Source organism: Pan troglodytes, chromosome 17 (genome assembly GCF_028858775.2).
Source record: "Pan troglodytes isolate AG18354 chromosome 17, NHGRI_mPanTro3-v2.0_pri, whole genome shotgun sequence".
Classification (NCBI taxonomy): Eukaryota; Metazoa; Chordata; class Mammalia; order Primates; family Hominidae; genus Pan; species Pan troglodytes.
The window spans coordinates 69,362,860-69,389,800 of NC_072415.2; the positions used below are offsets into that span (position 1 = coordinate 69,362,860).

Here is a 26,941-nt window from a genome sequence, read left to right on the forward strand (position 1 = left end):
TAAAACAAATCACAACTCACATGCCATTTCTGATAAAAGACAAGCATGGTTTTAAAATGTGCCCATGGCATCTGGGTTTGTGGACTAGAAGGCTAATCAGCCTCAATCATTGCACCAATGTTCTCCCAGGAATTTCCAAGACAGATTAAACTTTGCCAAGGACCATAGGTTTTGGACCTCTATTCATTTGTTTTATTTGCTTATTTTTATTACATGAAACTTCTTGTACAACACATTTGAGAACTCTGGGTTTAGAACAACTTAGACCCTAAGTTTTCGGTCTCAGTTTCCTTTTCCTTTGATAGATCTTTATTCACTGTATGAACAGAGTCACCAAAAAAAAAAAAAAAATCAGTATTTTGTTTTGGTTTGGTGGGCTTTAGCTAAATAGCTCGAAGTGTTTCAGTGGTAATTGTCCTAAGTCTTTTGAATTATTCCTTTTGAAAGAGAGCAGATATTGGGGGGGGAAATCAGTGTCTACCCTGAAAGCTTGTGGCACCAAATGACAGTGTGATTTACTGGAAGGTAGTCTAAAGGGGTGGGATGGGAAGGGACAGGAGAAGAAAAAAAAAGAGAGATAGGGAGAGAAGGGGATGAGAGAGAGAGAGAGGTTGGGAGGAGACAGAGAGAGATTGATTTAACTTCTTAACGCTCTCTGTTAGTCTACCCACTTTGTTCCCATTGCTATCACCAAGTTCAGACAAGGAGAGTTAAGCTCAACTCAAAAAGAGCAGCCGTCTGCCTGGTTTCCCTCTGCCTCTAATTGTGCCTCCCTTGGTTCCATTCTTCACATGGCCACTAGAATGATGATCTCCATTGCAAAGGGCTAGTGAGGTCTATTCCCTGCCTCAATTCGTCATTGTTCACCACATCCGTGCTACCGCCACTTGGCTGAGAAGCATCCAAGGACCAAACTTGATGAGTATCATTGACAAATTCAAGGATCCTGGAGGTGAGGGGTGGGGGTGGTGACCTTTGATTGCCCTGGAGTCTGTAGACTCAGCTCCCTGTGGGAAACCCGGCTCCCAGTGGACACCTTGACTCTCCACATTTCTCTCTGAAGGGACCTGGTGTCCAGCGAATAGTTGGACAGGGTGAGAACTTGGCCTCCAAGGAAGAAAGTTGGAGAGGAAATGCCCCTTGCTTTTGTTTCTTCCTGGCTCATCTCAAGGTCTTTAAGCAGATATGTGTTCTGCATCATCATTTACTACTGAAATTTTCCAGTTTATCTCATTTATAACTAAAAGGAAAGTAAGGTCCCTGCTGCAAGGTGTTAGCTAAATGCTCTGCCAGGAATATTTAGAACAACCAAATTATTGTCTGTCAATGGATCATCGTGGTTTTCCTAACTGTGTTCACTACATTAAAACATGTACTGCTTGAAACGTCCCACAAGTGAGTGGTCTTTTCCAAGGATGGCTGGTTCCCTCCCTCCACCCCTCCCACCCCTCACATCACGGAACACTTCTGCTCCGCTGTCTGCTTGATTTCAGTGAAGGTGGCCTGGGCTTTTTCTTTTATGGTATCCAAGTCCATGTTCTGGAGATTCTGTATCTGCCCAAGAATAGAATCTTTATCTTCTTCCTCTTCTTGATCTTCATCTACCATTTTCCGGAGATCTTCAGGTAAATCCACATCATCTCCAGCCATCTGGATTTGATTCTCATCCATTTCACTCTATGTGAAAAATAAATAGGGATAGATAAATAACTCTAAACTACTAACTCACTAACTAAATAAATTTTAAAAGCAGCAGGAAAAGGTCTTTAGAGAATACAGGAAGTGAGTGGCACTCTTGGCCTTGCAGCAGAGCCTGGTCCTGATGGCAGTTGTGGGGGCTTCTGTAGGGGGGTCCTTTCTTCATGGCACCTTGCGTCGATCAGAACCTTCCAGCATGGTGGTTCTCCAAGTGTGGTCCCTGGACAAGCAGCATTAGCATCATCTAGAGCCTGCTGGAACTACAAATTCTTGGGCCCCATCCCAGACCCACTGAATCAGGAACTCTGGAGATGGAGCCCAGCCATCTGGAATTTTTTTTTTTTTTTGAGAGGGAGTCTTGCTCTGTTGCCCAGGCTGGAGTGCAGTATCTCGATCTCAGCTCACTGCAACCTCTGCCTCCTTGGTTCAAGCAATTCTCCTGCCTCAGTAAATCTCAGTAGCTGGGATTACAGGTGTGCACCACCACACTCAGCTAATTTTTTGTATTTTTAGTAGAGACGGGGTTTCACCATGTTGGCCAGGCTGGTCTCGAACTCCTGACCTCAGGTGATCCAACCACCCTGGCCTCCCAAAGTGCTGAAATTACAGGTGTGAGCCACCACTCCCAACCCCATCTGGATTTTTAAGAAGGTCTTTCTCTCTGTGATGCTGATACACACAAAAGCTGGGGCATCACACCCCAACTCTGCCTAAGGGCAGCTTTGCAAGTCTTGCAGATTCTATCAGCCCCATGCCAAGACCCACTCACCTGGTTGACCCCACTGTAGAGGATGAGGTCTCAGTTTATAGTAACTAGACAGTATGCATTAATTCACTCATCACACCTTAGTGGCAACTTTTTCTTAATCATGGCTCTTTTCCTCCCTTCCACTAGACAGGGAGCCCCTCATGGGCTCTTGTCAGATTCAACTTTCCACCGTTAGCACCTGGACTGGAGTCTAGCACACAGCACACGTGTATTAAGTGAACTATCAAGGGCATGGCCCCCACTCAGCATACTGGCAGTCTAGCCTTCGGTGTTGCTGACGCTGTCACAAGCGCCTTGCACATTTCATTTTGTGATTTTAGGAGTGTCTGTTCTAGAATTTCTTAATGCATGCTGCCTGGTCTTTGAGATTCCTTTATTTATTTATTTTTTTTTTAGACAGGGTCTCTCTCTTTCACCGAGGCTGGAGTGTAGTGGTGCAATCTCAGCTCATTGCAGCCTTGGCCTCCTGGGCTCAAGCAATCCTTCCACCTCAGCCTTCCAAGTAGCTGGGACTACAGGTATGCACCACCATACTCAGCTGAGATTCTTTTACCACTTAGGCTATAGAGTCTCTTGTTCTGTAATGAGAGAGGAGTCTAAAGAAAAATATTCTCTGGGAAAGGTTAACAGTAGCTTACATCCCCAGATGGCTGCTGTCAGATTTTTTGGAGATCAGGTTGTAACATGAGGTGACCTGGGTTTCAGGGAAACAGAAGATTAAAAAGAGTGTCAGAAAAGCTAATGAGAGGAAAGATCTATGTTAGAGCCACCTGAATATGTTGTGACCAGCCTTAAATTTGTTACCAAAGCTCATGAAAAATCATATTAAAAAATGACGATCTTAGTCAAACAGACTACATTGCTTTAAGAAAGATTTCTGCACCTGGTGACTTCTGAGGTGGAGTTAAAGACAGCACCTAAAGAGAGATCTGAATTCTCCCTGTCTGGGTGCTATGTAGGAATGATCAGAAAGAAACATCAGTTGTCTCTAGGTCCAAACAGCACACCAGGTAACCTGGAAACTTCATTCTTCATCTGGAAAGTGGGTTGGAAGGACCAGATGGCTGAAGTCTTTTCCAGTTCTAACACTCTGTGGCTCCCATCCTTGGAGGGGCTGAAGCCCAGCTGCCTTTCCTCAGGGCTCTCTTCTTTGATTCGGTTCCCTGGGCAGAGTGACACAGGAGTCTGGCTCAAGAAATAGCTTGAGAAGCAGATTTCTAATGCAGGAGGAACCATTGATTTTGGGAAGGACAGTCTTCACCCAGGCCCTCCTTGGAGAGCCTGGAGGACAGTCCCACTCCGCGCCAGCCTCCAGAGATAAGTGAAGCCTCTCCCTGCTCTTGGCCAGGGCCTTGGGCCCTCCAAGTGCTTAACGGATTAATTAGTTCCTGGTCAAACTGTTGTGGGATTAATTAGTTAGTTAATCCTTAGGGGCTCCCAGCCAATTGTGCATTTCTATTTATTTTTTATTTGCCTTCCCTAGCGGCTGCTTTCCTTGCTGATCGTCTTCTGGGACTTTTTGCAGGAAGGAGAGGAAAAGCACAAGGTGGACGACTCATTCTCAGTTCATGCCAATGTGGGACATCTGCCCTCTCTTATGCATCCTGAAATCAAATGCAAGTAATCTGAAAAGACCTTCCCGGGAATTCTGGCCCCTTCCCTCAGGTTGGTAGTAAGATCCCCAAGCATGTCACCAGGTTTGAACCTGGACAGGGTAACTGCTGTGGGCTTGCAGGGATGGGCAGCTAGAGGGGCTAGAGGAAAGCGTGTCAGCCAGTCAGGAGTATAAAACACTGAACACACTCGTGAGGGCTCACGGGATGGTGCTCGCCTGCCTCCCATTCACAGGGAGACTTCAGCGAGGCCACCATCTATGGCTCTGCGGTGCTTGAAGAAGCTTTGGGATGGTTTCCTCCTTCAAGGGTGACTCTGAGGTTCGTTTTATCCTTGTGCTTCTTGCTCAGGGAAGGGAGAGCAGTACAATTCTACGTTGCCTTATGGAGAGGATCTTGATTGCCCTAACTTTTATCAAAGTGGTTCTCAAAGTAGTTCTCAAAGTGGGTTCTCCAGGACAACAGCATCAACATCTTTTGGGACTTTGCTAGAGATGCACTTGCTGGGACCCTACTCAGACCCACTGAATCAGAAACTCAGGGTCGGGCCTTGCAATCTGTGATTTAACAAGTCTTCCAGGTGATTCTGGGGCTTGCTGAAGTTTGAGAACCCCTGCTCTACATTTCTTGAAGACAAGGGCTGTAACTTACTCATCTTTCTGTCTCATAACCCAGCAAAGTTTCTGGCATGTAGACACAGACAATTAAATGTTTACTGAATAGCCGGGCATGGTGGCTCAAGCCAGTAACCCCAGCTCTTTGGGAAGCTGAGGCGGGGGGATCACCTGAGGTCAGGGGTTCAAGACCAGCATGGCCAATTTGGTGAAACCCCATCTCTACTAAAAATGCAAAAAATTAGCAGGGAGTGGTGGCACACACCTGTAATCCCAGCTACTAGGGAGGCTGAGGCAGGAGAATCACTTGAACCTGGGAGGCAGAGGTTGCCATAAGCCAAGATCACGCCACTGAACTCCAGCCTGGGCAAAAGAGAGAGACTCTGTCTTAACAAATAAATAAATATTTTTAAAAATTAAAATAAATGTCTGCTGAATGATTCAATGAACCTATTGTCAGAGAGGATAACAGCCTTAGTAATACTCAAATTTGTAGGTCCTCTTTGCTGTAAAGAGCTCTGTTTTCATAGCTATCGGTTTATCTTTATAATCCCATTGGGGCATCGCAGCCTAAATTGCCTGAGTGAGCACATTAGTTCTACCACTTATAGGATGGGTGACCTGGGGCACTTTGTATAGATGGCCTCTTTGAGCTTTATTTCCTTGTCTGTATATGGAGAATTGCATTATTTGCCTTAGAGCTGTGGAAGGTTAATTAGATGGTAACTAAATTATTTAGAATCTGTTAAGCACTCACCCAGTAGTAGCTATTCATAAAAATAATAACCTTCAGAGATGGGCAGGGGAATTTGCTGTGGGCAGTCTTGCACATGGGGTTAGCTCTGTCAGGAGGCTGTGATGTCCTGGCACCTTACCTCTGACCTAGCAATGACTCCTACCTTCACCCAAAGGCTTGGTTTTTCTAACAAGCCAGGCTTAGTCATTTCCTCTTTAGCACTAGGCTCTCTATTCCAGGAGAAAGCTACCTAGCCAGCCCTAGCTCCCCTTACCTCTTGTCAGGCCCGCCCCTGATTTTTGTGGGTGGCAGAACATAAGTGCTGATAGAAGTTCCTGGCTCACAACCTGGCCCTCTTTTTTTTCCAGTTCCTGGTGCCAGCCCTCACTGGGAAGGGCCTTGGGACCTTGGGTGCATGGCCCCTACCCCACTCCTCAGGCCTAGTCTGCCTGGCCACTCTCAGGAGCACAGATCTGCATCAGAGGCCTGAGAATGCTCTGGAATGCACTTAGGCAGGGCGTTTGGGGTCCTAAGCAGCTTCAGCATAGTCTACAAGAGGGGTGTGGGCTCTGCCTGGGCTAGGCCCTTTGGCCCACAGACTCTTCACCCCATGTGTAAGAGTGTGGCTAGAAGAGAGACCAAGAGAGCCCTCTAAAACATGGGCCCCAGGGCAGTGGCCTCAGATGTCCAGGTCCAAAGGCAGCAATGGGTGTAGTCAATGGCTGTGGTCAGAGAGTCCTGCACTCACCATTGATCTAGAAGTACAAGGCTACTGGCCCTCCACCAGAGCATGGCTGCTTCTGGAGATGATTCTAGTCTTGAAGCCAATTACTCTGGGCTGCAGCCTGTGCCATGGACATCTTATGACTAAAGGTAGGACAACCAGACAAGGCCGTTGAGTGGCTAGAGGAGAAAATGATGCCCTCTGGAACCAAATGTAGGCCTGTAGCCTCATTAGCTCTGGATCCTAACTAATTGAGCTAGCCCTAGACCTAGAACTGGCTAAGTATTCAAGTGTCTCCTTTGTAAAAAGTTGCAGCCTATCCAAACCGTTTTCTGGTGGAGGCAGCCTAGGAGAATGAAAGATTGTGGGATTTGGAGTTAGACATGGGTTCGAGTCCCAGATCTGCCATTCACCAATGCATGACCTTGGGCAAGTCAACTTATGTTTCTGATGTCCAATGGAAGGGCCACTTAGAGGACTGTTGAGCAGATTGAATGAGACATGCTGTGAAACAGCCTCACAAGCATCTAAGCTCTGGACAAATGGTAGCAGTGGTTATGAATATTTTAGAGGAAAGAGGGCAGCTCAGTGTCAAGATCCCTGCTGAAAGGATCCCTGGGATAAAGAAGGCATGGACAGTGAAAGAGACGGTGGGAGAGTATCGGCCCTTAACAGAAAGATCCGGGACACAGCAAGCAATTAAGAAGCATAAATGGGATTTATACAGTGGACACAGCAGCCTTGTTTCCTCTCTTCCTAATGAACCACCCTGCTGACAGGACCTTGTCTGCAATTCAAACAATGAATGTCTTGTCCACACGTTCTGCTGCCCATTGACAAATCTTGGGTTGGGGAGACCAGGAATATTTGGACACAGTTCACACTTCAAGGAAAAGAAGTAATGCCTCATTACAACCCCCAAATACAAGTGCAGTTATAGCCAATGTGAATCAGCATCACTACAGGCCGGAAGCAGCTCCAGGGAGGGAGGGAAGGCTCAAGGATGAGAACCGTGGCGTGAATGAATGAATGAGTGAGCCAGCACATAATTAGGGGACTTATAGGCTATACTTTGTTCTTAGAGGCTCTGTTTCAGAGATCTTCTCATTTCTAGAAATCTTATCAATTTGGGATATTGTTTAATGCAGTTAAGAGCTAATTATTTTTATGCCAGCTGATGAGAATCCGTTTTAATCTCTTGTTTTTAACCAGACTTATTATCTTTATGGCCAGTGCTGAGTACCCCATTATTTAAATAGCTCCATATCCTACCATTGTCATTTCCTCTGACTGATGCCTGACCTTTCACCAAAGGATAAACATGACCCTGGATTTCAAGACTTACTACTTCCTAGACCTGGATAAACTGGACTTCTCTTTTACCAAACTTGAGATACCATGATAAATTATCTTAGATGGTTATGTCTTCAAAAAGCTGAGCATTCTCCTCTTGTCAGAGTCTAGTTAGCTAAGCATGTTGTATAAGCAAATACCAGTGTGATTGATATTAGGTAGATTTGATTTTGTTTTTGGTTTATTCACTTATTGTTGTCCACAGGATACCAAAAGCTAGAAGAATGGATTTCTTTCACATGGAGGAGTTCATGTAGCGTGAGATTGACATAATTGTGAGGATCATGGACTTGAGCAGTCAGGTACTTGTCTTCATAAACCACTCTCACTGTCCTGGTTATGAGTAAGGCTGCTGCCCTCAGAAGCTAGTGTGTGACTGGTGTGGAGGCCCTGGGCTGGGGCATGCTGGCTGCTCCTTCTGCTGTGCCCCGCTGCTGCCCTTCCCTCTTTAGCTACTTAAAGAGCCCTCAGCACCCCTAGAGTAGGACAGATGGTGTGGATTTGTCTTCTTGAAGAATAGGCATCAGTTTTCAGTTTGATTGAAAGTGTGCATGCGTTGGGAGCTACATGGAATGAGAATTTCTAGATACCAGCTGTGCACATCTCATACCTCTTTCCCTTATGAAGACATTCCATAGGGACTCAAGAAGCTCCCGGAGGCCGCATATCCAAGCCTCTCACTTACAGAGGAGGAAAGTGAGGTCTCGAGAGGTAAAGATTCTTGCAAAAATGTCATTCTGCTTTTTAGGGGATGAGAACCTAGCACAGCTGCCAGAAGGGTCTAGCAAGAAAACATGGCTTGTGGGCTCGGATTGTCTCATGGTAGAATCTTGCTCTGCCATTTACTGGCTGTGTGACCTTGGAAAGTCACTTTCCCTCTCTGAGCAGGCGTTCTCATCTGTAAAGGCGAAGTGATATCTACCTACCTCACAGGGCACTTGTGAAGATGACGTGAGAAAGCTGGTGTGGCCAAGCAACACGTCTTGAAATCCTGCTTCACTAGTGTCCAGTGACTGCTTCCCATCCCCATGCTCCCTGTAGACATGTAGTCCATTGCTCTTTCAAGGACATGAGTAGGAGGAGCAAACTGAACTGGGGCAGGGTGAGGAGGGGAAGGAAGAGATGGCGGCTGCTGGGGCCTCTGATGGCCTTCCCACCGCCTGGCCACCAGAAACAGCTGCTCAGAAAGCAGGAGGTTTCGGTGTCTCAGACCCTGCTGGGCAGCCCCAAGAGCTCCTAATCTGAAGGGGTCTGGCAAAGGAAGGTTCACACAATCATCTTTGTTATTTTTTTTAAGAGGCAAATTTTACATTCAACTGTAATGGAGCTTTCAATGTGACACATTTAAAGAAAACTCTGTTAAGTTTCTCCTATATGCATCTTTATTCGAAATGAATGGTGCCCTTAATACGGCAGACAAACACCAGGTGTAACTAAATCATATAGCTCAGCAGGGGTCACAACATTATTTTTCAATGACTAACCTAGATTGACAATTCTGTTAATAGGATTAGGGTTCATTGTGGAACTGTTTTCTCTTATTAATTTAGCTTGACTTACATATACATTTTAAATTGGCCAGGGAGAGGAACACATTTGCTTTTAGAAAGAATCTTGTAGCTTTATTTAAAACATATTGCTTCCTCTACTTGAAGAAATATGGTGTTTTAATTATAAAACAAGGAAACCTTTGTTTTATAGAAAACTACAATATCCAATCTGGACTAGTTCTTTTCATAAAATTGTATTTTAATGTAACTCTAATGGCAGGTAAATTCTTTCTGTTGTTTTGACACTTTGTTCTTTGGGCATTTTATTTTATTTTATTGAGATGGAGTCTCACTCTGCTGCCAGGCTGGAGTGCAGTGGCACAATCTCGGCTCACTGCAACCTCCAACTCCCAGGTTCAAGCGATTCTCCTGCCTCAGCCTCCCGAGTAGCTGGGATTACAGGCATGCGCCACCATGTCCAGCTGATTTTTGTATTTTTAGTAGAGACGGGGTTTCACCATGTTGACCAGGATCGTCTCGATCTCCTGACCTCGTGATCCGCCCACCTCGGCTTCCCAAAGTGCTGGGATTACAGGGGTGAGCCACTGCGCCCGGCCGGGCATTTTTCTTTCTTTTCTTTTTCCCCAATAACATCCATTTACTCAGCAATCAGTGTGTGTGTGTGTGTGTGTGTGTGTGTGTGTGCAATTTTCTATATCTCAGGCACCTTGCTAGGCACTGAGCACAGAGATTTAAAAGTCGGTCCCTTTTTAAAAGGAGCACACAGTAGGTGCAGATATTTAGGGTCATAAGATGATGTAGGAGACATGGACTCAAGATATATGGGGACATGGAGGAGGATGACCCAATCCAGAATTAGGTAGAGGGAGGGAGATCATGGAAGGCCCTGGAAGAAGTGGCACTGACCAGAGTCTTACAGAAAGGAAAGGCCACAGGGAGCAGAGAACGAAGCAGGAGGAAGTGCTAGTCCAGGCAGGGAGTAGTAGCAAGAGGTGAGGCTGGAGAGACAGGAGCCATATCATGGCATACAGGACAAGGAGTTCGGATTTTATTCTAAAAGACATAGTGGCCTTAAACAAACAAACAAACAAACAAAAAACAGGAAAGAAACAGGATCAGATTTGCATTTTAGAAACCTCAGTATGGAGGGGGACAAGACTCCAAGTAGAAAAGCTATGGTGAATTGAGAACTCTGAATTAAGATGACTTGGCGATATACTGGACGTGCAGCTGGAGCAGGGAGGGAAGAGGCAATGGTGACATCTGGTAGCCAGCCTGGGAGATGATGGGCTTGTCGGGACAGCCACCCATGGAAGTGGAGCCTATAGGAGGAGCAGGTTTATGGGGAGAATGAGCAAGTGAGTTTTGGATATGAGCTGGTTCTACCTGTGAAGTGTCCAAGGAAAGGTGGCTGCAGTTATGAAATTTCGGGAGAAGATGTGGTCTGGAGGTATAGATTTGAGAATCATCAACATGTAGGTGGTAGCAAAAAGCAATGACAAGGTGCAGCCCTCGAGGACAATGTGCAGGCTCCAGTGAGAAGAAGAGCCAGCCAAGGGGGCACCCTGGAATATCCCACAATTTGCAGGCAGACAGAGAAAGATAACTCATAAAGAAGAAGCAGTACGAGAACAAGAACCAGAGGGTGATGTCTGCAAGCTGAGGAGAGAGAGGGCTTTAAGGAAGAAGCGATCACCAGTGCTAGAAGAAACAAAGAGGCCCCAAGAGAAATTAAGGGAACCACTTACTGTATTTAGACAGACACTGAACATCTGGAAGAAGAAGGTTTCAGCAGAGCAGTGAGAACTAGTCATTTAAGGGAAGACACCTAAAAAGCCATGTTTACTCAGAAAGTACCGTTTCCTTGTTTTAGATGGGAGAGATTTGACCTCCTTTATTAAGGAGAGGCCAATCAAGAAGGAGAAACTGAAGATACAGGATCTGGAATAATTAGTGGTGTGCGATCCAAATCTAACGTGAGCATCATGGATGACTTTAGGCATTTTAAGTCCTCTGATGACCTATAATTTGACAACTAGAGGAAATCGACATAATCTGGATATGTGTACATGAACATTATAATGACTGGTATAGATTATACATATACATACTTACTGCAGATTACTGCAATTTGATTACTGCCCTTATTTAATCACTTATCTGATTACCAAAATTAACAATGGTCACCAAAAGACATTGGTATCGCAAATAGTATTGTCACTAACAATTAATAAACTTGAGACCCAAGACCTTTTATTGTTTATCTAGAGGGCTATGGCTTATGTTGCTCCTTTTCAAAGAGTCTACATTTGCTTTTCCCTGTCAGCAATAGAGTGAAACTCTTTTTCAGAGGAAACACCAGCCAAATAATTTCTTTAGAAAATACAGTTCTAATTCCAAAATGTGACATAGTTATCCTCATTAGACCTGACAGCTCCCGGGAAGACATTTTCTCAAATCTGCTCCCCGTCAGGCCTTGGTCAGGGGAAGGGTCTAGAACTGAATCCTGCTGTTATGTAACCGCTGTGGCAGTGACCCCGGGGAATTGTGAATGAGGCACCCAGGGGGTCATCCCTCATTAGCTGGAGGACATGTTAAATTCGTCCAATTCCCTGTGGGCTGTTAATACTATTACTATGAATGCTTACCCAATATGGGCTTTAGAAGATGGCACAGATTAAGTATTCTGCAAACCTGGCAGGGAGGGGACGGTTATTAGGAACCCACTAGAGTCCCAGTGACCCCTGCTTTCTGTCTTGTGCCGTTTTCTTTGTCAGACAGTCTGTTCAGTTCTAAAGTCTACCACCAGGAATCTGATGCCCAGTTTAGAGGGATATGAGGAGAAGGGGGCACGAAAAAGTCCTGGATGAAGAGTAAGGAGGCTTGAGTCTCCATTTGTCACAGCAAGCTTTGTGACCTTCGGAACGTCCCTACATTTACATGATCCTTATGGTTATGTATTGAGTGCACACATATGGTATGTGCTTTTCCGGATGTAAAAAAATAAGTCTATTGAAAAGAGAAACAGCACTCAGACACTGGTGTCGAGGAGCCAAAGTATTGTGGTCATCCAGGAACCTGAACCTGTTCTAGGAAAAGAACTTAGAAGGTTGGAGGGAAGTGATGGTTGGCATGTTCCTCAGATGACCTTGGAAGCCAAGCCCCAAAGAGGGGACTCATAAGGACTTGGGAATCTGTTGCTCTGTTTCCCTCCGAATACAGCAGTTCCTTTGGTTCAGCCCTCAGTCAGCCCTCCCCTGGCCTCAGTAAGAGCCAGCACTGGCAGGCCTGCCTCTCCTCTCCTTCCCTCCAGTTCTTTGGACAGAGCACCATGCCTTGGGCTTGTCAATCACATCTCTTAGTGACCCAGATGGGCACTGTCTGGCCTTCCAGGGTCTCCTTGCTCCTTAATGAAGCATCTAGGAGACAAAACCCTACACCTCGCATCCCCACTGTGTTTTTCTGATTTTTTTTTTTTGAAATGGAGTCTTGCTCTGTCGCCCAGGCAGGAGTGCAGTGGCCCAATCTCGGCTCACTGCAGCCTCTGCATCCCGGGTTCCAGCAATTCCCCTGCCTTAGCCTCCTGGGTAGCTGGGATTACAGGGGCCCGCCACCATGCCCGGCTAATTTTTTTTTGCCCGGCTAATTTTTTTTTTTTTGTATTTTTAGTAGAGACGGGGTTTCACCATGTTGGCCAGGCTGGTTTTGAACTCTTGACCTCAGGTGATCCGCCCGCCTCGGCCTCTCAATGTGCTGGGATTACAGGCGTGAGCCACCGCGTCCGGCCTCTCTCTAAGGATGGCTTTCTAAAGGTTCCATTACGGAGATTCCTCTGCGTAATCAGAGACAGACTTTAGGTACCTACAGTTCAATAACAACCAGCAGCTAAGCCACTGGGTAAGTTGGCTGAATTCAGTATTAGAATAAAAAGCATGGCACTGGAGGCCTGGGGCATGATTCTGCCCCCCCATAAACTTCATTTATTCAGTCATCTCTCAAGGCTGAAGATTCCAATTCCTTCAGCCCGCCCTCGATTGCTGTCGTTTCAGAATCTCTGCAGCCTGGTCACTGCGGAGACAGCGGAAACTCGGCTGTTTGCGAGCTCCCTCTCCCGTTATGCCATGGGAGGCTAGAAAACGCACGATCTGGTCCTTAATAACAAAATAGTAAGGCTTTTTTTTTTCCTTTTCTTTCTCTCTTTGTTGTTGTTTTGTTTTCCCCCCATCCCATCCAATGACCTATCAAGACTTTTTTTTTTTTTTTTTTTTTTTTTTTTAAGTCACCTCTAGAAATTGGTTTCTGCCCCTCCCTGGTCCTGCCACCACCCGCAGCCCGGGTTCCGCCTCCCGCAGGTGCCAGTGGCCGCGGCGCTAGGAACACCAGGGGGCGCCGGCGTCGAGGATTCGGGGCCCGCGCTGGCGACCGGGGCGCCCTCCTCGCTCCAGCCAGGATCTGGCTTGGACGGGAGCGGCTGTTCTGCATAGCCTGGGCAGACGTTAGCCTGGGAAACGTGTCTGTCCCCCGCAGCCTCTTTTTCGCCACATGGGCCATCGAAGGGTCCCTGTACCCAGAGCCTCGTCAGTGCGGGGACGCGGGCGGGAGGGTAACGTGCGACAAGTGACAGCGCGGGAGGCAGAGGAGGCGCCCAAGGGTGGGGCTGGTTTGCAAGCGCCAGTGTTGCACTGGGGTAGGGGAAGTTAGCCACAGCTGGTGATAACTGGACTAAGTGGAATACGATCCAGCTGATTTTTTAAACTTTTAAATTTTAGTTTTTAAACCGCTCCTTGCAGAGCAGGGCAGTCTGCCCAGAGTAGCCGATTTTTCTTATCATATAGTTTTATTAGGTGCTATTTTTATAGCTAGCTACACGGGATTAGAATTTTCATGTGCTTTACAAAAAGCAGGCAATTGTATTATTGGTATTTGTAGTATCTTCCATACCATAGGCACGGTTTTGAAGCATTGTGTGTAGAATCCATTGTTACAAATGCAACCAAATATAAAAACGCCCTTGGAGGAGGGGGTCCCCACCTGGAAGTAAACTGCAGTGAATGATGGTGTGTACAATGTTCTCAAGTGAAATTCTTATCTGTTTGTTTGGATTGTATTTGGAATTTAGACAGCTACTTGCAGATCTAGGGTCAAACCGTTAGACAACACAGGAGAAGTAATATGCTCCCATTTTTTTAAGCCACGTGGAATTCAAAACTGCCCTAAAATTTTAGGGAACAGCTCAAATATTAAGAGGAGAAAGAGGCCGGGCGCAGTGGCTCATGCCTATAATCCCAGCACTTACGGAGGCCGAGGTGGGCGGATCACAAGGTCAGGAGATCGAGACCATCCTGGCTAACACGGTGAAACCCCGTGTCTACTAAAAATACAAAAAATTAGCCGGGAGTGGTGGTGGGCGCCTGTAGTCCCAGCTACTCAGGAGACTGAGGCAGGAGAATGGGGTGAACCCAGGAGGCAGAGCTTGCAGTGAGGGGAGATCATGCCACTGTACTCCAGCCTGGGTGACAGAGTGAGACTCTGTGTCAAAAAAAAAGAAAAAAAGAAAAAAAGAAAAAAAGAGTAGAAAGAACAAATGCCTTGAAAGGAGGAGCTCTGTTGAAGTCCTTTTGTGAACAAGCTGCTCTTTTTCATGGTTGTGGGGCCTGAGTTCCAGTCCTAAGTCTGTCACAGGAGATGTGGCTTATTGCAAAGCTACTTAACCCTCCTGGGCTGCAGTTATCTCAGGTGTAAAATGACGCAGTGGTATGAGATTATTAGATGAGCTTTATGGTCTCTTTCACGGTCTATGAGAAAATCAGGTGGGGTCTCAAATGCATTATGCATTTGAAACAGCTGTAGAAAAGGGGCTATATGAACATCAGTAAGCCATGCAATGAAAGACACTGGTGGGCTCTACTGTTATTTATCAACGTCCTTCATGTCGGTCCCTCCCCCTAGCTGGCTTTAGAGAGCCGTAGCCTATGCAGGTATAGCCACAATCATTCTCCAGAGAGGACCTGGATTTGTGCATTTCATGGCTATCATTTTTTCCTCTTTCCATAGTTTCTGTTGGAAAGGCTCTTGTTTCAAAGGATACCCTGGCACAGAGATTTAAGAATTATTTTTCTTGGAAGAGTACTTAAACCTTACTGCTAAGCCTAAGGGTGTTCACCCCTGAAGATCTGGAAGTCAGCAAGACTGCTGATTTACCATTAGTGGAGAAACAGATAAAAGGCTTGGGGCCTTGAGGCTCAGGAACCTCCATTGTTGCATTGATTACACACCTAAGGACTGGCGGTCCTCAAGACCCCTGGTTGTTATTATCAGGAAATAAGACTTTTGTGCCCAGAGATCATAATGTCAATAATAAGAGCTCTATTGTCAGGCGTCGTACTAGGTCCTTTATATTACATTATCTCAGACAAAGATCCTATGAAGTTAGGTACTTCAGCCCTCATTTTATAGATGAGGATACTGAGGCTCAGATTTTTTTTCTATTGCTGCTGCATAAATTAAGAGACTCAGATATTTTTAAAAACCATGTGATATTGCATCACAGAGCTACAACTGAACCCCAATTCTCCCTAGATCCCTACAGAAGAATAACAGTTGCCAAAAATAAATCTGTAAAAAGTCCTACATTCTGGACGATGCACACCCAGCCAATCGTGTGTGTGTGTGTGTGTGTGTGTGTGAAATTTCTGCTTCATCCCAACAAGTTGATGATGCTTTAATCAGATGGCCCAAGAGCAGAGGCCAGGGGCTTCAGTGCAGTAGCATGAATCCGACTCAATCTTCCTGCCTAGGGTGAGACCACATTGCTAAAGTGAGCCAATGACATCCAGGGAGTTTCAGGAAATTCATCAGACAATGAAAGTGGAAAGGACAGTGTTTAGAAGTGCTTCACTCTTCCAAAATGCAAGCACAGTGAGGAAAAGTTATTAAACCTGAACGGGGCTGGGGGTAGGAAAAGCAAGGCATTCTTTTCCAAGTTCACAGGTTGTGAATGAAATGAGCTTACATTTTATTGTGGGCTTTCCTTCCCTTATTAAGAACAGAACCCAGGTTCCTTGGGCACCTTAGGGATCAACCTCTACCATGTTTAAGTCTTTGGTGATTTCATCAGTGACCTTGCATAGACAGTGGCTTCTCCCTTGTCTAGTGCTTGTAGTTTCTAAAATCAGCTTTTTCTGGGATCTGCTGGGGATCCATGGAAGGAATTGGTTTAGCAGCACTTTCTAGACCACCCAGACTTGGAGATGGCTCTCATACTTGGGATCATGCCCTTTGGAGGGATCTTTTACTTTGGCTTCTCCAGATGGAAGATGTTCTTTAAGGGATGGTGCATCTTTGGAATATGAAATTGAATAACCAGCTCAGAAGGTGAAGGTGGAGTCATTTAGTCAGGTGGACAGGTAGTGAAGGTGGAGTCAGGTGGTATGAGTCAGAGTAGCAAAGTGGTGGGCCCTCTGTCACTACTGGATGCAAGCCCTGGAATAGTACCTCCAAGACGTGTTTCACAACATGTCAACGCATTCCCTTCCCACCAGGAGACCAACGACTCACTCAAGCACAGCCTACAGCAGTCACCCTCAGCCAGTGCTGAGATGCATAAGATGGTGCTAGGTGATGACTGTCACTACTACATTATTCCCCAAACCAGCAAGCGATGGTTCCTTTTAAATAGAGGTGGAATATCATAGAAATCAGGACCGTGGGCTCTATCTTTCCTGGCTATCTGGTCCATGGCATGAGGGTACCTACTTTCTTCATGCCTGTGTTTCCTCTATGGTAAGACAGAGATGATAATAGAACCTAAATGACTTAATACATGCCAAGGTACTGTACCTGGTACCTAGAAAGAGCTCAACCAATGTGAGCTATGATCATTGTCCTTGTTGTGTATTTACATAGAGAAGTTCTAGAACCTTTAGATAAGTTTACATTAAAATGTCATCTATAGGTATTAACTCCAGTTTTTTTTTAGCAACAGTGGAAGTTCAGAGATGTTAAGTTAAAAACTGGAATCAAGTTTTTATGAACTCCTAGTTCAGTGCTCTTTTCACTATATCAAACATTTCAGTTATGATTACAATATATGTGTGTGCATATATATATATCCTGAATATGTGTGTGTGTATATATATATATATCTCCTGAATATATATATCCTGAATATGTATATATATATCCTGAATATATATATCCTGAATATGTATATATATATCCTGAATATATATATATCCTGAATATGTATATATATATCCTGAATATATATATTTATATATATATATCCTGAATATATATATTTATATATATATATCCTGAATATATATATTTATATATATATATCCTGAATATATATATTTATATATATATATCCTGAATATATATATTTATATATATATATCCTGAATATATATATTTATATATATATATCCTGAATATATATATTTATATATATATATCCTGAATATATATATTTATATATATATCCTGAATATATATATTTATATATATATATCCTGAATATATATATATTATGTGTATATATATATATATTCAGGAACATGATCCTTTGTGGATAATCAACCATGACTTCCCATTTTTCATTAATTAAGAAATGATTAGATGTTTCCAGAGTGTCTTACCTTTGGGAGCCTGTATTTTTCTCTAAGATGAACTCTGAGGCATGCCCTTTCTGCCTTTTTCTGTGTAAATGCAGCATCTCTTTCCATCCTAAAAGTTAAAGAATAAAGGATCAGAAGGATACAGAGAGCTAAGGACATTCCTGCCCGTGCTCAGACGAGCCAGACACAGGGTTACACCTTCTGAGATGCCACTGCTGGCAGACACTTGGGAACTATGGGATTTTTTTCCTAGGTCCCCAAACGTCTGCCTCTCTGTTTGTTACTCTACTGTCATAACTTTCAGTATATACCTCTAAGTCCCAAAGACAATTTGGTCCTAGGAATCTCTGTGTGATGCGAACCAGGAGATTTTTCCTAACATGGAGTTTTCCGTGGACTGTTCAGCCAGGGACCATGAGCCTCAGAATCACCTGGTGCACCTATGACAAATGCAGCTTCCTGGGCCTGATCCTAGCCCTGCTGCATCAGAATCTCTGGGTGCAGGGGAGGGGAAGCTACATTTTTAGCAAGCTCCCCGAGTGATTCTTATGCAAACTAAAATAGGGCCATAGTGTCCAGAACCAGGCAGTTCTTTGAAGACCATTGTTGTTGGGGGATATAATATAAACTTGTCTCCCTTCATTGTTACTCTCTCCAGACCCCAATTTAGGCATGGTATTTTCTTCCCAGTTTGGAAGGAGGTAGCCCCAAACAAGGCAGGGTATGTTTCCAGAATGTCAGACTGGGGTCCTGCTGTGTGAATGATCTAACTGGACTCATGATGTTGCTGGTTTGAAATGGACGTTCTTGCTAATGATGATTCAGACCAAAGCAGACACCTTTGGGGATGTCTGCAAGGCTCACAAGCACCACCACCCGTCCCTGCTGCCCACTGAAGTGCTTTATTGGTAGCTGAATTTATATACATGGCCCTGCCCTCTGGCTATATTGGGTTAGATCAAGCTCAGTAAATGAAATCTCTTCTTTGAAAATTTGGGATTGGTACTAAGAATGACAGACACTTGCAAAGTGGCTGTCAAAATAACAGATGAACTTGGTAGCCATTGTCTGTCATTTTCCACTAACCTTGTAGTCTGGCGGCTGAGGAAGAACAAAGCAGCCATGCCCAGATAGAAGCAGTGGTAAGAGACGGGGAAAGCGTGCTCGTGGCCTCTCAACAGCCTTCTGCTTTCTGGTTTAGGCCCACGTGAGGCCTGATGGGAATTCTACTTGTGGATCTGGTGAACTGTCTTTGCATAAAGCATTATCTGCTTAAAACAAATCCCCTGTTTTCATTTTCAGGTGAAAACTGGTTTCTATGTCTTGACTCCGAGTTTGTAAATAATCTTAACCATTATACAAAAAAACTGAGTGTTAAGGAAGGAGCTGCAGCAAATGATCAGTTTAAACTGATCAAAGGCCCTGGGCTCAGGTGCTCTCTGAACTCATTTCCATCCACAGAATGTCAGGTCTGGAATGGGCATGAGAGAACATCGGGTTCAACCTTCTAGTTTTGGAGAGGGACATCGAATAAAGTGACCTGTCCAGGAGATTAGCGACCTGCGGCATGGACAAGCAGCAGACCTTTTCTCCCCATGTTTTACTGTAAAAACTTCCAAACATACAGAAACGTTGAAAGAATTTTGATATCAAATCCATCTAGATTCTACAATTGGCATCTCACTGTACTTTTTCTTTTATCACACCTATTCCTCTCTTTATCCACATTTTACTTTTTTGATACATTTCGAAGTTGCAGAAATCAGTAACATTTCCCCCAAACTCTTCAATATGCATGTCATTAACTAGCGTGACATGTTTGTTTATAGTTTCTCTTTTCTTCTTGTGAAGCAAAATTTGTATCCAATGCAATGCACAAACCTCTGAAGCACACCATTCAATGATTCCCCAAAAAGCACACACCTGTGTAACCCAAAAACCCTCTCAAGATAGAAAACATTACTCTCACCTGGGAAAATTCCCCCATCCCCATTCCTGATCAAGGCCTACCCCCTAGCCCTAGAGGCAACCACCACGCCTTTTCTACCATAGATTGGTTTTGCCTGTTCTAGAACTTCATAAAATGGAACCATACAGTTCATCTTTGTGTAAGGCTTCTTTCACTCAGCATAAAATACTTTTGAGATTTAACCTTGTTGTTTTATGTACTAGTAGCTGGTTCCTTTTTATTGCTGAGTAGTAAGTATTCTATTGTTTGCGCAAATACAATCACCGTTTGTCTAGTCATTTTTCTGTTAATGAACACCTGAATTGTTCCCCATTTGGGGTGACAGTAAGTAAAGCTGCTATGAATATTGTTCTAGATTTTTTTGTGGACATATATTTTAATTTCTACTGGGTAAATAACTAGGCATGGAATTTGCTGGGTTCTACGGTAACTTACTGGGATGCATTTAGTTTTATAAGAAACAGCACGACCTTTCTCCAAAATGGTCATACTAGTTTATGCCTCAACAATTGAAACAAGAGTTCTAGTGGTTTCACATTTTGGCCAATATTTAACATTTTTTGTCTTTTTGATTTTAGCCATACTGGTGTTTATGGAGTGCTACTTTACTGTGATTTTAATTTTTTCCATTTCCAAGACAGCTAATGATATTAAGCAGCTTTTCATGTAATTTCCAGTAAGATTTTCATGTACTAATTGGCCATGTATCTATCTTTCTGAAGTATTTCTTCAAATCTTTTGCCCATTGTTTTTGCTTTCATTATTGAGTTATAAGAGTTCTTCATGTTTCCTAGATTCCAGTCCTTTGTCAGATATATTTTCCAAATATATCCTCTCAGTCTGTCTTGCCCATTTATTTTCTAAATGGCATCTTTTAACGTATAAAAGTTTTTAACTTAGAGTTGAATTTATCATTTAATAATTTTATGGTCATTGATATGGTCATTGCCAATCTGGGTCATGATACAGAAACGTTCATCTACTTTCAAGTTGCAAAGATATTCTCCTACTTTTTTTTCTAAAAGCTTTATAATTTTGGCTTTTATGTTTACGTGTATGATGCATGACAAATTAATTTTTGTGTATAGTGTTAAGTAGGGGTCAAAGTTCAATGTTTTTCAGTTGTTTAGCACCATTTGTTGAAAAGACTTTCCGTTCCTGGTCTGATTATTTTGGCGCTTTTGTTGAAAATCAAATAACTATAAACCCCATTGATCGATTTGTTGATACTAATGCCACACAGAGTTACATTCCAGTCCTCCAGAGCCAGTCTACAAATCACGCAGAAAAGCTGGTTGCTCTGTTTATAGTCACATGCAGCTAGCTAGTCTCCCCCCACCAAGTAAAGTGTAAATTCCTGCAGAAGAAAACCCATCTCTTCCATTTCAGTACATTCCTCACAATGCTATGCTCATACTAGGGGTCCAAACAATTACTGAATAAAACAAAGGTCAGAGTCAAGTTACAAATGATATTGTAGAAACTGTTGAAGCATAACTATGGCAAAGAAGCATTTTAACATAATTGAGAAAATGGAGGGAGAAACAGACTGTTGTTTTATTTCCTTTCCAGATAGTCTATTTATGTTTAGACCTCTTTCAGTACTAATGTTACCAGTGGCGCGTGCGCGCACACACACACACACATTGAACACAGAAAGAAAATAAAAATGAATGTGCATTATTAAATAGAGTGCATTGCTAAATAGTTTTTTATTTACAATTCATATAGTCTCTCCACTTCCTACAAGGATGAGGATGGGTTTAGGAGGCTTTCATTTGCTAACATTGATTTTAATTATTATATATACTAAACTGTTTGTAGCTCTCTCTGCGTTTATCTTGTGATGAATTATTTTTAATGCCTACTACATATTGCATTCTAGGTGGTGAAATTCTTGAAAACTCAAACAATGGACTGAAAGTCATCCCTCTTTATCATAGGGAAGCCAAATGCCCCATTGTCCTGACACTATTTCTTAAATTGAGTGACTACATAAATATATAATATTCTCACACACATATGCAAAAAGCTGAGTAGCTGACAACTCAGTCTACTGATTGACTGTATGATTTGGCCATTTTGAGCTTTGATCTGTCCAGATATAAAATTAAGGAAAACTAGGACATTAGTTAATCAAATAGATGCCTTATCTGCAATCGGATCTGCTGCTTGAACATATTAGGTGATATTTTGCATGCTCACAACTGTAGTCTACATTTCTGTTTTCATTAGCCTACTTGATCTGAGAATGTTTGATGCTGATTTTTGTCTTCTATTCTTCATTACACAGTACTTATTTTGCTTTTAAGCTTTTTGTTCTTTTGCATGCCATAGGTAAAATCAGCCAATATTCAAGGAATGCTGCTTCTTTTGCCCAAGTCTTAGCACCATCATTTTTGCTAGTTGCATTGACTGTTTTTTAAAAACCAACTTTAAGTTACTGCAGAGCCAAGCATAATGTATTCTAGGTAGTCTATAAGCCATGATTTCTTTCAGAAAAATACAATAGACAAGGTTTCCACTAAACGTAGTCTTTGTACTTTCTTTGTTTCCTCCAGGTCATTAACCTTTTCACCTATAATCATCTTAGCGATAGGATTTAGGCAACTATTATGTAATTGATCATTAGCAAAAGAGTCCTGGTGGCAAAAAAGAAATACTTTTCTTTTGAAACATATGATAAACATTTAACCTCTAGATTGATGTTTCATTTCTTAACTGATTATTAAAAGAATCTTAATTCTACCTTAAACATTTAAAAATTACACAGAGATTACATTTATTTCAGAATCAGTCTTCAAGTGGTGAAAAGTTGTTGGTGCTATTCACATTCTGTAATACCCAATTAAATGTTGCTTATATTTTATATTTTATTTTTGTTATATTTTATATAGCCAAGAAAATGCCTTTATTTTTTGGAGGAAGGTGGCTGAAGTATTTGGGGGTGAAGTACATGACATCTGTAATTTACTTTAAAAACTATTATCTACCATCTATCTATTTAATCTATAAGCAAATGTAGCAAACTGTAAGCTGTTGATTTTATGTCATAGGTATATATGGGTATTCGTCCTACTATTCTACTTTTCTGTATGTTTAGAATTTCCATATTAAACAGTCCACAAATCCATTCATAGTCTTTGATAAGCCAAGTCTTATGACATAATTGTCATGTTATGCTTCCTGGGTTTTTTTTTTTTTTTCTCACATGCAAGATCGAAGAAGCTGCCCTCTATGTTATTTTAGGCCCTTTTCTAGGTATAAGGTCTGAATTCTTACAATTCGAAGACTTTCTACGTGCTAAGAGGGTGAAGTTTAGAAAGAATGTAAAGATAGTTAAACCTACCACTTTTCATCTAAATAATTAAATTGAGGTCAATCAAAACATGCCTAGACCAGAAAGTGTTAAGCTGCTTTAAGAACAACATATAGATTCATTTATTATTGTTCATTTCCATTCATACATGTAGAACATAGAACATAGTAGCTGCTGATGTTAGGGAACCGTTTACTTTAGAAGAACAACCTTTCCTTGGGTTAGGGGTAAACGGCAAAAGGAAAGGCATCTTAAAAAGCAAAGAGAAATAAACTGGAGAACTGAAGAAGGTATGGCCAGAATGAATTTCCTTTGCTTTTTAAGGGAAATGAAATAGCATGTACTCACTTCTCCTCAATCATTTGCTTTTGATACTCCTCATACTCCTCTCTAGTCATCCCTTGAGCTGCTGCAGGATCAGATGCACCTCCTTCTTCTTTATTTTCTTCAGACCCACCACCAAATCCTAAATTCTTTACCTGGTTACTTATCATACTTTTCATAAGGAAAGCCATTTTCTCTGCCCCAGAAAAATAAAACCAAAATTCAGACAAAAGTTGAAAAAAAAAATCCAAACAAACCCAAGAGAAAACCTCCAAATATTCTCAATGACAGCAATACATTTAAGAGCAAAGGACTTTGCACAGCCTCATCTATTCAAGGGCATACTGATAGAGAAGAGTGGTTTGTCGGCCGTAAGCTGGATTAAAGTGGTGAACTCCTTAGTATATAGAGGCAGATGGTTCAGATTACCGAAGCATACAATCAGAGGCAACTGCCTACCTTCTGAATTAATACACTCAGCTAATTTCACAGGAAAAAGAAATCCCCACATCATCTACCCCTTTCCCTACCCCTTTCTAAATTTTTAATTATAAGCACAGCAGGGCTTCATCAAGAGTCCTGTTTCAATTAAATTAATCAGAGCTGACTGATTATATAGCTGTTGTGGAATTTCCAAATTCCAGCCCTTGAGCAAAACATCCTGTTGAAAAACTGAGTCCAATGAGACTCAAAACCCAGAATGCTTCATTAAGCAAAAATAATCCTTTCGATCCATCATTTTATCTCATTGGACTTTAAGTACTATGCAAGGATTTGCTTTTTAGTTTGCTTGAATTCGGTTTGCTTCAATAGTTACTGTGTCCCGCACATAAATACACAACTGACAAATGCAAAGCCCCAGACAGCAGGTCCTTGGTTTACATCTGGAAGATTATCTTAGCCTTCTCCTGCACGGAAATATTACTTGTCTATATGGAAATGATGTGCTTGACACTTCAAGGCTCTGATCCAGAAGGTAAGACCATTATGTGAGTCAAATCATCAATATGTAAGGGGTCACCTTTTTTCTCTTGCATAAAGAGTGCACCTCCTGGGTGCTCTATTTAAGCTCACTGGTGTACTTGGATGAAACTGACAATGTTTTGTATCCCACCAGATTCTCTATGGCTGTGGTTTTCTTCAGGTCAAGGGAAGAATTGAGTATGGCTAAGACTTTAATCTACACTAGTATCTTTCTAATTAAAGCATGCCAAAGAGGGTGGGGTGGGAAGGAAGAGATGTAATCCATTGTTATTTTATCTGAAGGCATGAGTCCTCTCAGAAACCAGGTGATTATCTCTCTGATCATATAGAATTACATAATCTGGATTCTTGCCTAAAATGCTTGCTTTATATATTTTATCGTCTGCTTTCCCTTTTAGTAATCTATTTTAAAATGCTGCTTAAATGGTCTCAATATGAAAGGCTAAAAAAGATAATTTAGGGTGAAATATAAGCTGTACTCAGGGCTTCGAGGAGAATGTCCATCAATATTGAGTTCCACTTTCACTTTTAGATGGGTTGCTTGGAACTTAACACGTTCATACCATTATCTCTAAATTACCATTTATAATAAACTACATTGCAGTCCATTGAGGAATGTTACTAATTAATGTTGTCTCATAGAACTTTTCAAACCATAAAATAAAAGCCACAGCCTTGTGTTTCTGTCTGTTCGGTCTACATTTTATTATAAGTAATTATTTAGATTTATTATAAAATCTATTCTAAAAATTCCATTGTATGAGGAATTAGGAAATATTAATGGTGAGGGTGTCAATTCTAAACTCCAGCACCCATGTGTAAAGGAGTTTCTCCCTGTCCAGTCCTTTTCTGAATGTATGTTTGTGTGGAGGGGGGTTAGGAAGAGGGGGTGTCATGCATTATGGGGACTCTTCGGTGGTAGCTTCAGCACGGTCGCCGTGGAAGGTCTCCTGAGAGTGCTTTATGAAATCAAATATCTTATTATTTCCTCAACAGGTAATTCCATTGAGAATGAGGTCACGACTTAAAAAACTTTTTACTCCTTGATTTATTACAATGACCTTTGCCCTTGGACATCCAGGAACTACTAGCTGGTGTGTAGGATCTTTTTTTTTGGAGACAGCCTCACTGTGTTGCCCAGGCTGTAGTGCAGTGGCAGGATCTCAGCTCTCTGCAACCTCCGCCTCCTGGGTTCAAGCGAGTCTCCTGCCTTAGTCTCCCGAGTAGCTAGGATTACAGGCATGCGCCACCATGCCCGGCTAAGTTTTTGTATTTTTGGTAGAGACAGGGTTTTGCCATATTGGCCAGGCTGGTCTTGAACTCCTGACCTCAAGTGATCTGCCTGCCTCAGTTTCTCAAAGTGGTGGGATTATAAGTGTGAGCCACCAAGCCTGGCTGTAGAATCTTGTAGAAATGGTGGTAGAATCTTCCGTTCCTTCAGAAAGGGGAAATGAATGCCCTGGATTCATGAATGGGACCTCTAGGTGTCCCCATCCCATGGCTCCCTACTGTCCTTGCATAGAATCCCCACTCCTTGCTGCAAGATTGCCCACTGCCTAGCTGCCAGCCTCTTCAGCCACACTCCCTTTGCTCATTCTAATCACATTTATGTCCTTGTTGGCCCTTAAACCAAGATTGCTCCCACCTATGTCCTTGTGGAACCTCCTGGCCTGTATTGCTCTTCCACATCTCTAGGTGGCTCACCCTTGCTTAATTCAGGTTTCTGTTCTCATTCACCTTCTTAGAGGGACTTCCCTGACCATCCTAAGATACCCTGCCTCCACTACCCCACCTTTTAATCCTCTATCCTATTCTATTTTTCTTCATAGTACTGCACTCTACCTGAAAGTATATTTTCCTGGATTTAGTTGTTTCCTTTCCATCTACTCCATTGGAATGTAAGCTCCATAAGAGAGACCAGTGCAATTTTGTTCACCTTTGCATCCCCATCTCTGAGAATCATGCTCAGCACATAGTAAGTGACCAATAAGAATCTTGGGGGAAAACAATGAATGAATGATTGCCACTGGGCCTAATGGCTTATTTTTGAGCAAATCGCTTTCAATGGAAGTAATCAAGGTACTACATCGGATGATGGAGGCACTTGGAGAGTTATCTTCAGGCAAAAGGGAGACAGGAGAATAGGGTCTGGGGGCAGGGAACCTAAGGCCAATTCATGCTGACTTCCTAGAACTAAATTAAAAGGAAAACCCCAACTTTCCACACCTAAGTAACAAAAGGACTGGAAGCTACTTCCTTACTCCCTTTGCAACTCCCGGCCCCCAACCCCCACCCCGACCCCCACCCCGACCCCCACCCCCACCCCCACCAACTTTTTCTACATGGCAGATGGAAAATTCAAAGTATCTCTGATTGGCTGCTTTCTGCAACCAATCAGACATTTGGATAGGAGTGTAACTTTGTAACTTCACTTCAGCCTCTAATTGGTTGCTTTCCACAACCAATCAGATACTTGCATAGGGTGTAACCTTTGTAACTTCACTTCAGTCTCTGATTGTTTGCTTTCCGCAACCAATCAGACTGATTGCAGGCCACTACTTCATTTACATAGGGTGTGCACCAAGTAACCAATGGGAAACCTCTAGAGGGTATTTAAACCCCAGAAAATTCTGCAAAGGGGCTCTTGAGCCCCTATGGTGGGGCCACTTCCAGTCTGTGGAGTCTACTTTTGTTTTCCATAAATCT

General features: G+C 42.8%; 1 protein-coding gene across 1 annotated transcript; it reads right to left on the minus strand.

Moving 5' to 3' along the window:
• CPLX4 (complexin 4) lies at positions 1 to 26,516 on the minus strand. The gene is made up of 3 exons (XM_001142646.5): positions 23,276 to 26,516; positions 17,661 to 17,748; positions 1 to 1,677 (listed from the first exon to the last, which is right to left on the minus strand). The coding sequence occupies exons 1-3, from the start codon at positions 23,440 to 23,442 to the stop codon at positions 1,450 to 1,452; spliced, it is 483 nt and encodes a 160-aa protein (XP_001142646.1). The 5' UTR covers positions 23,443 to 26,516; the 3' UTR covers positions 1 to 1,449.
• Positions 26,517 to 26,941: the final 425 nt, after the last annotated feature.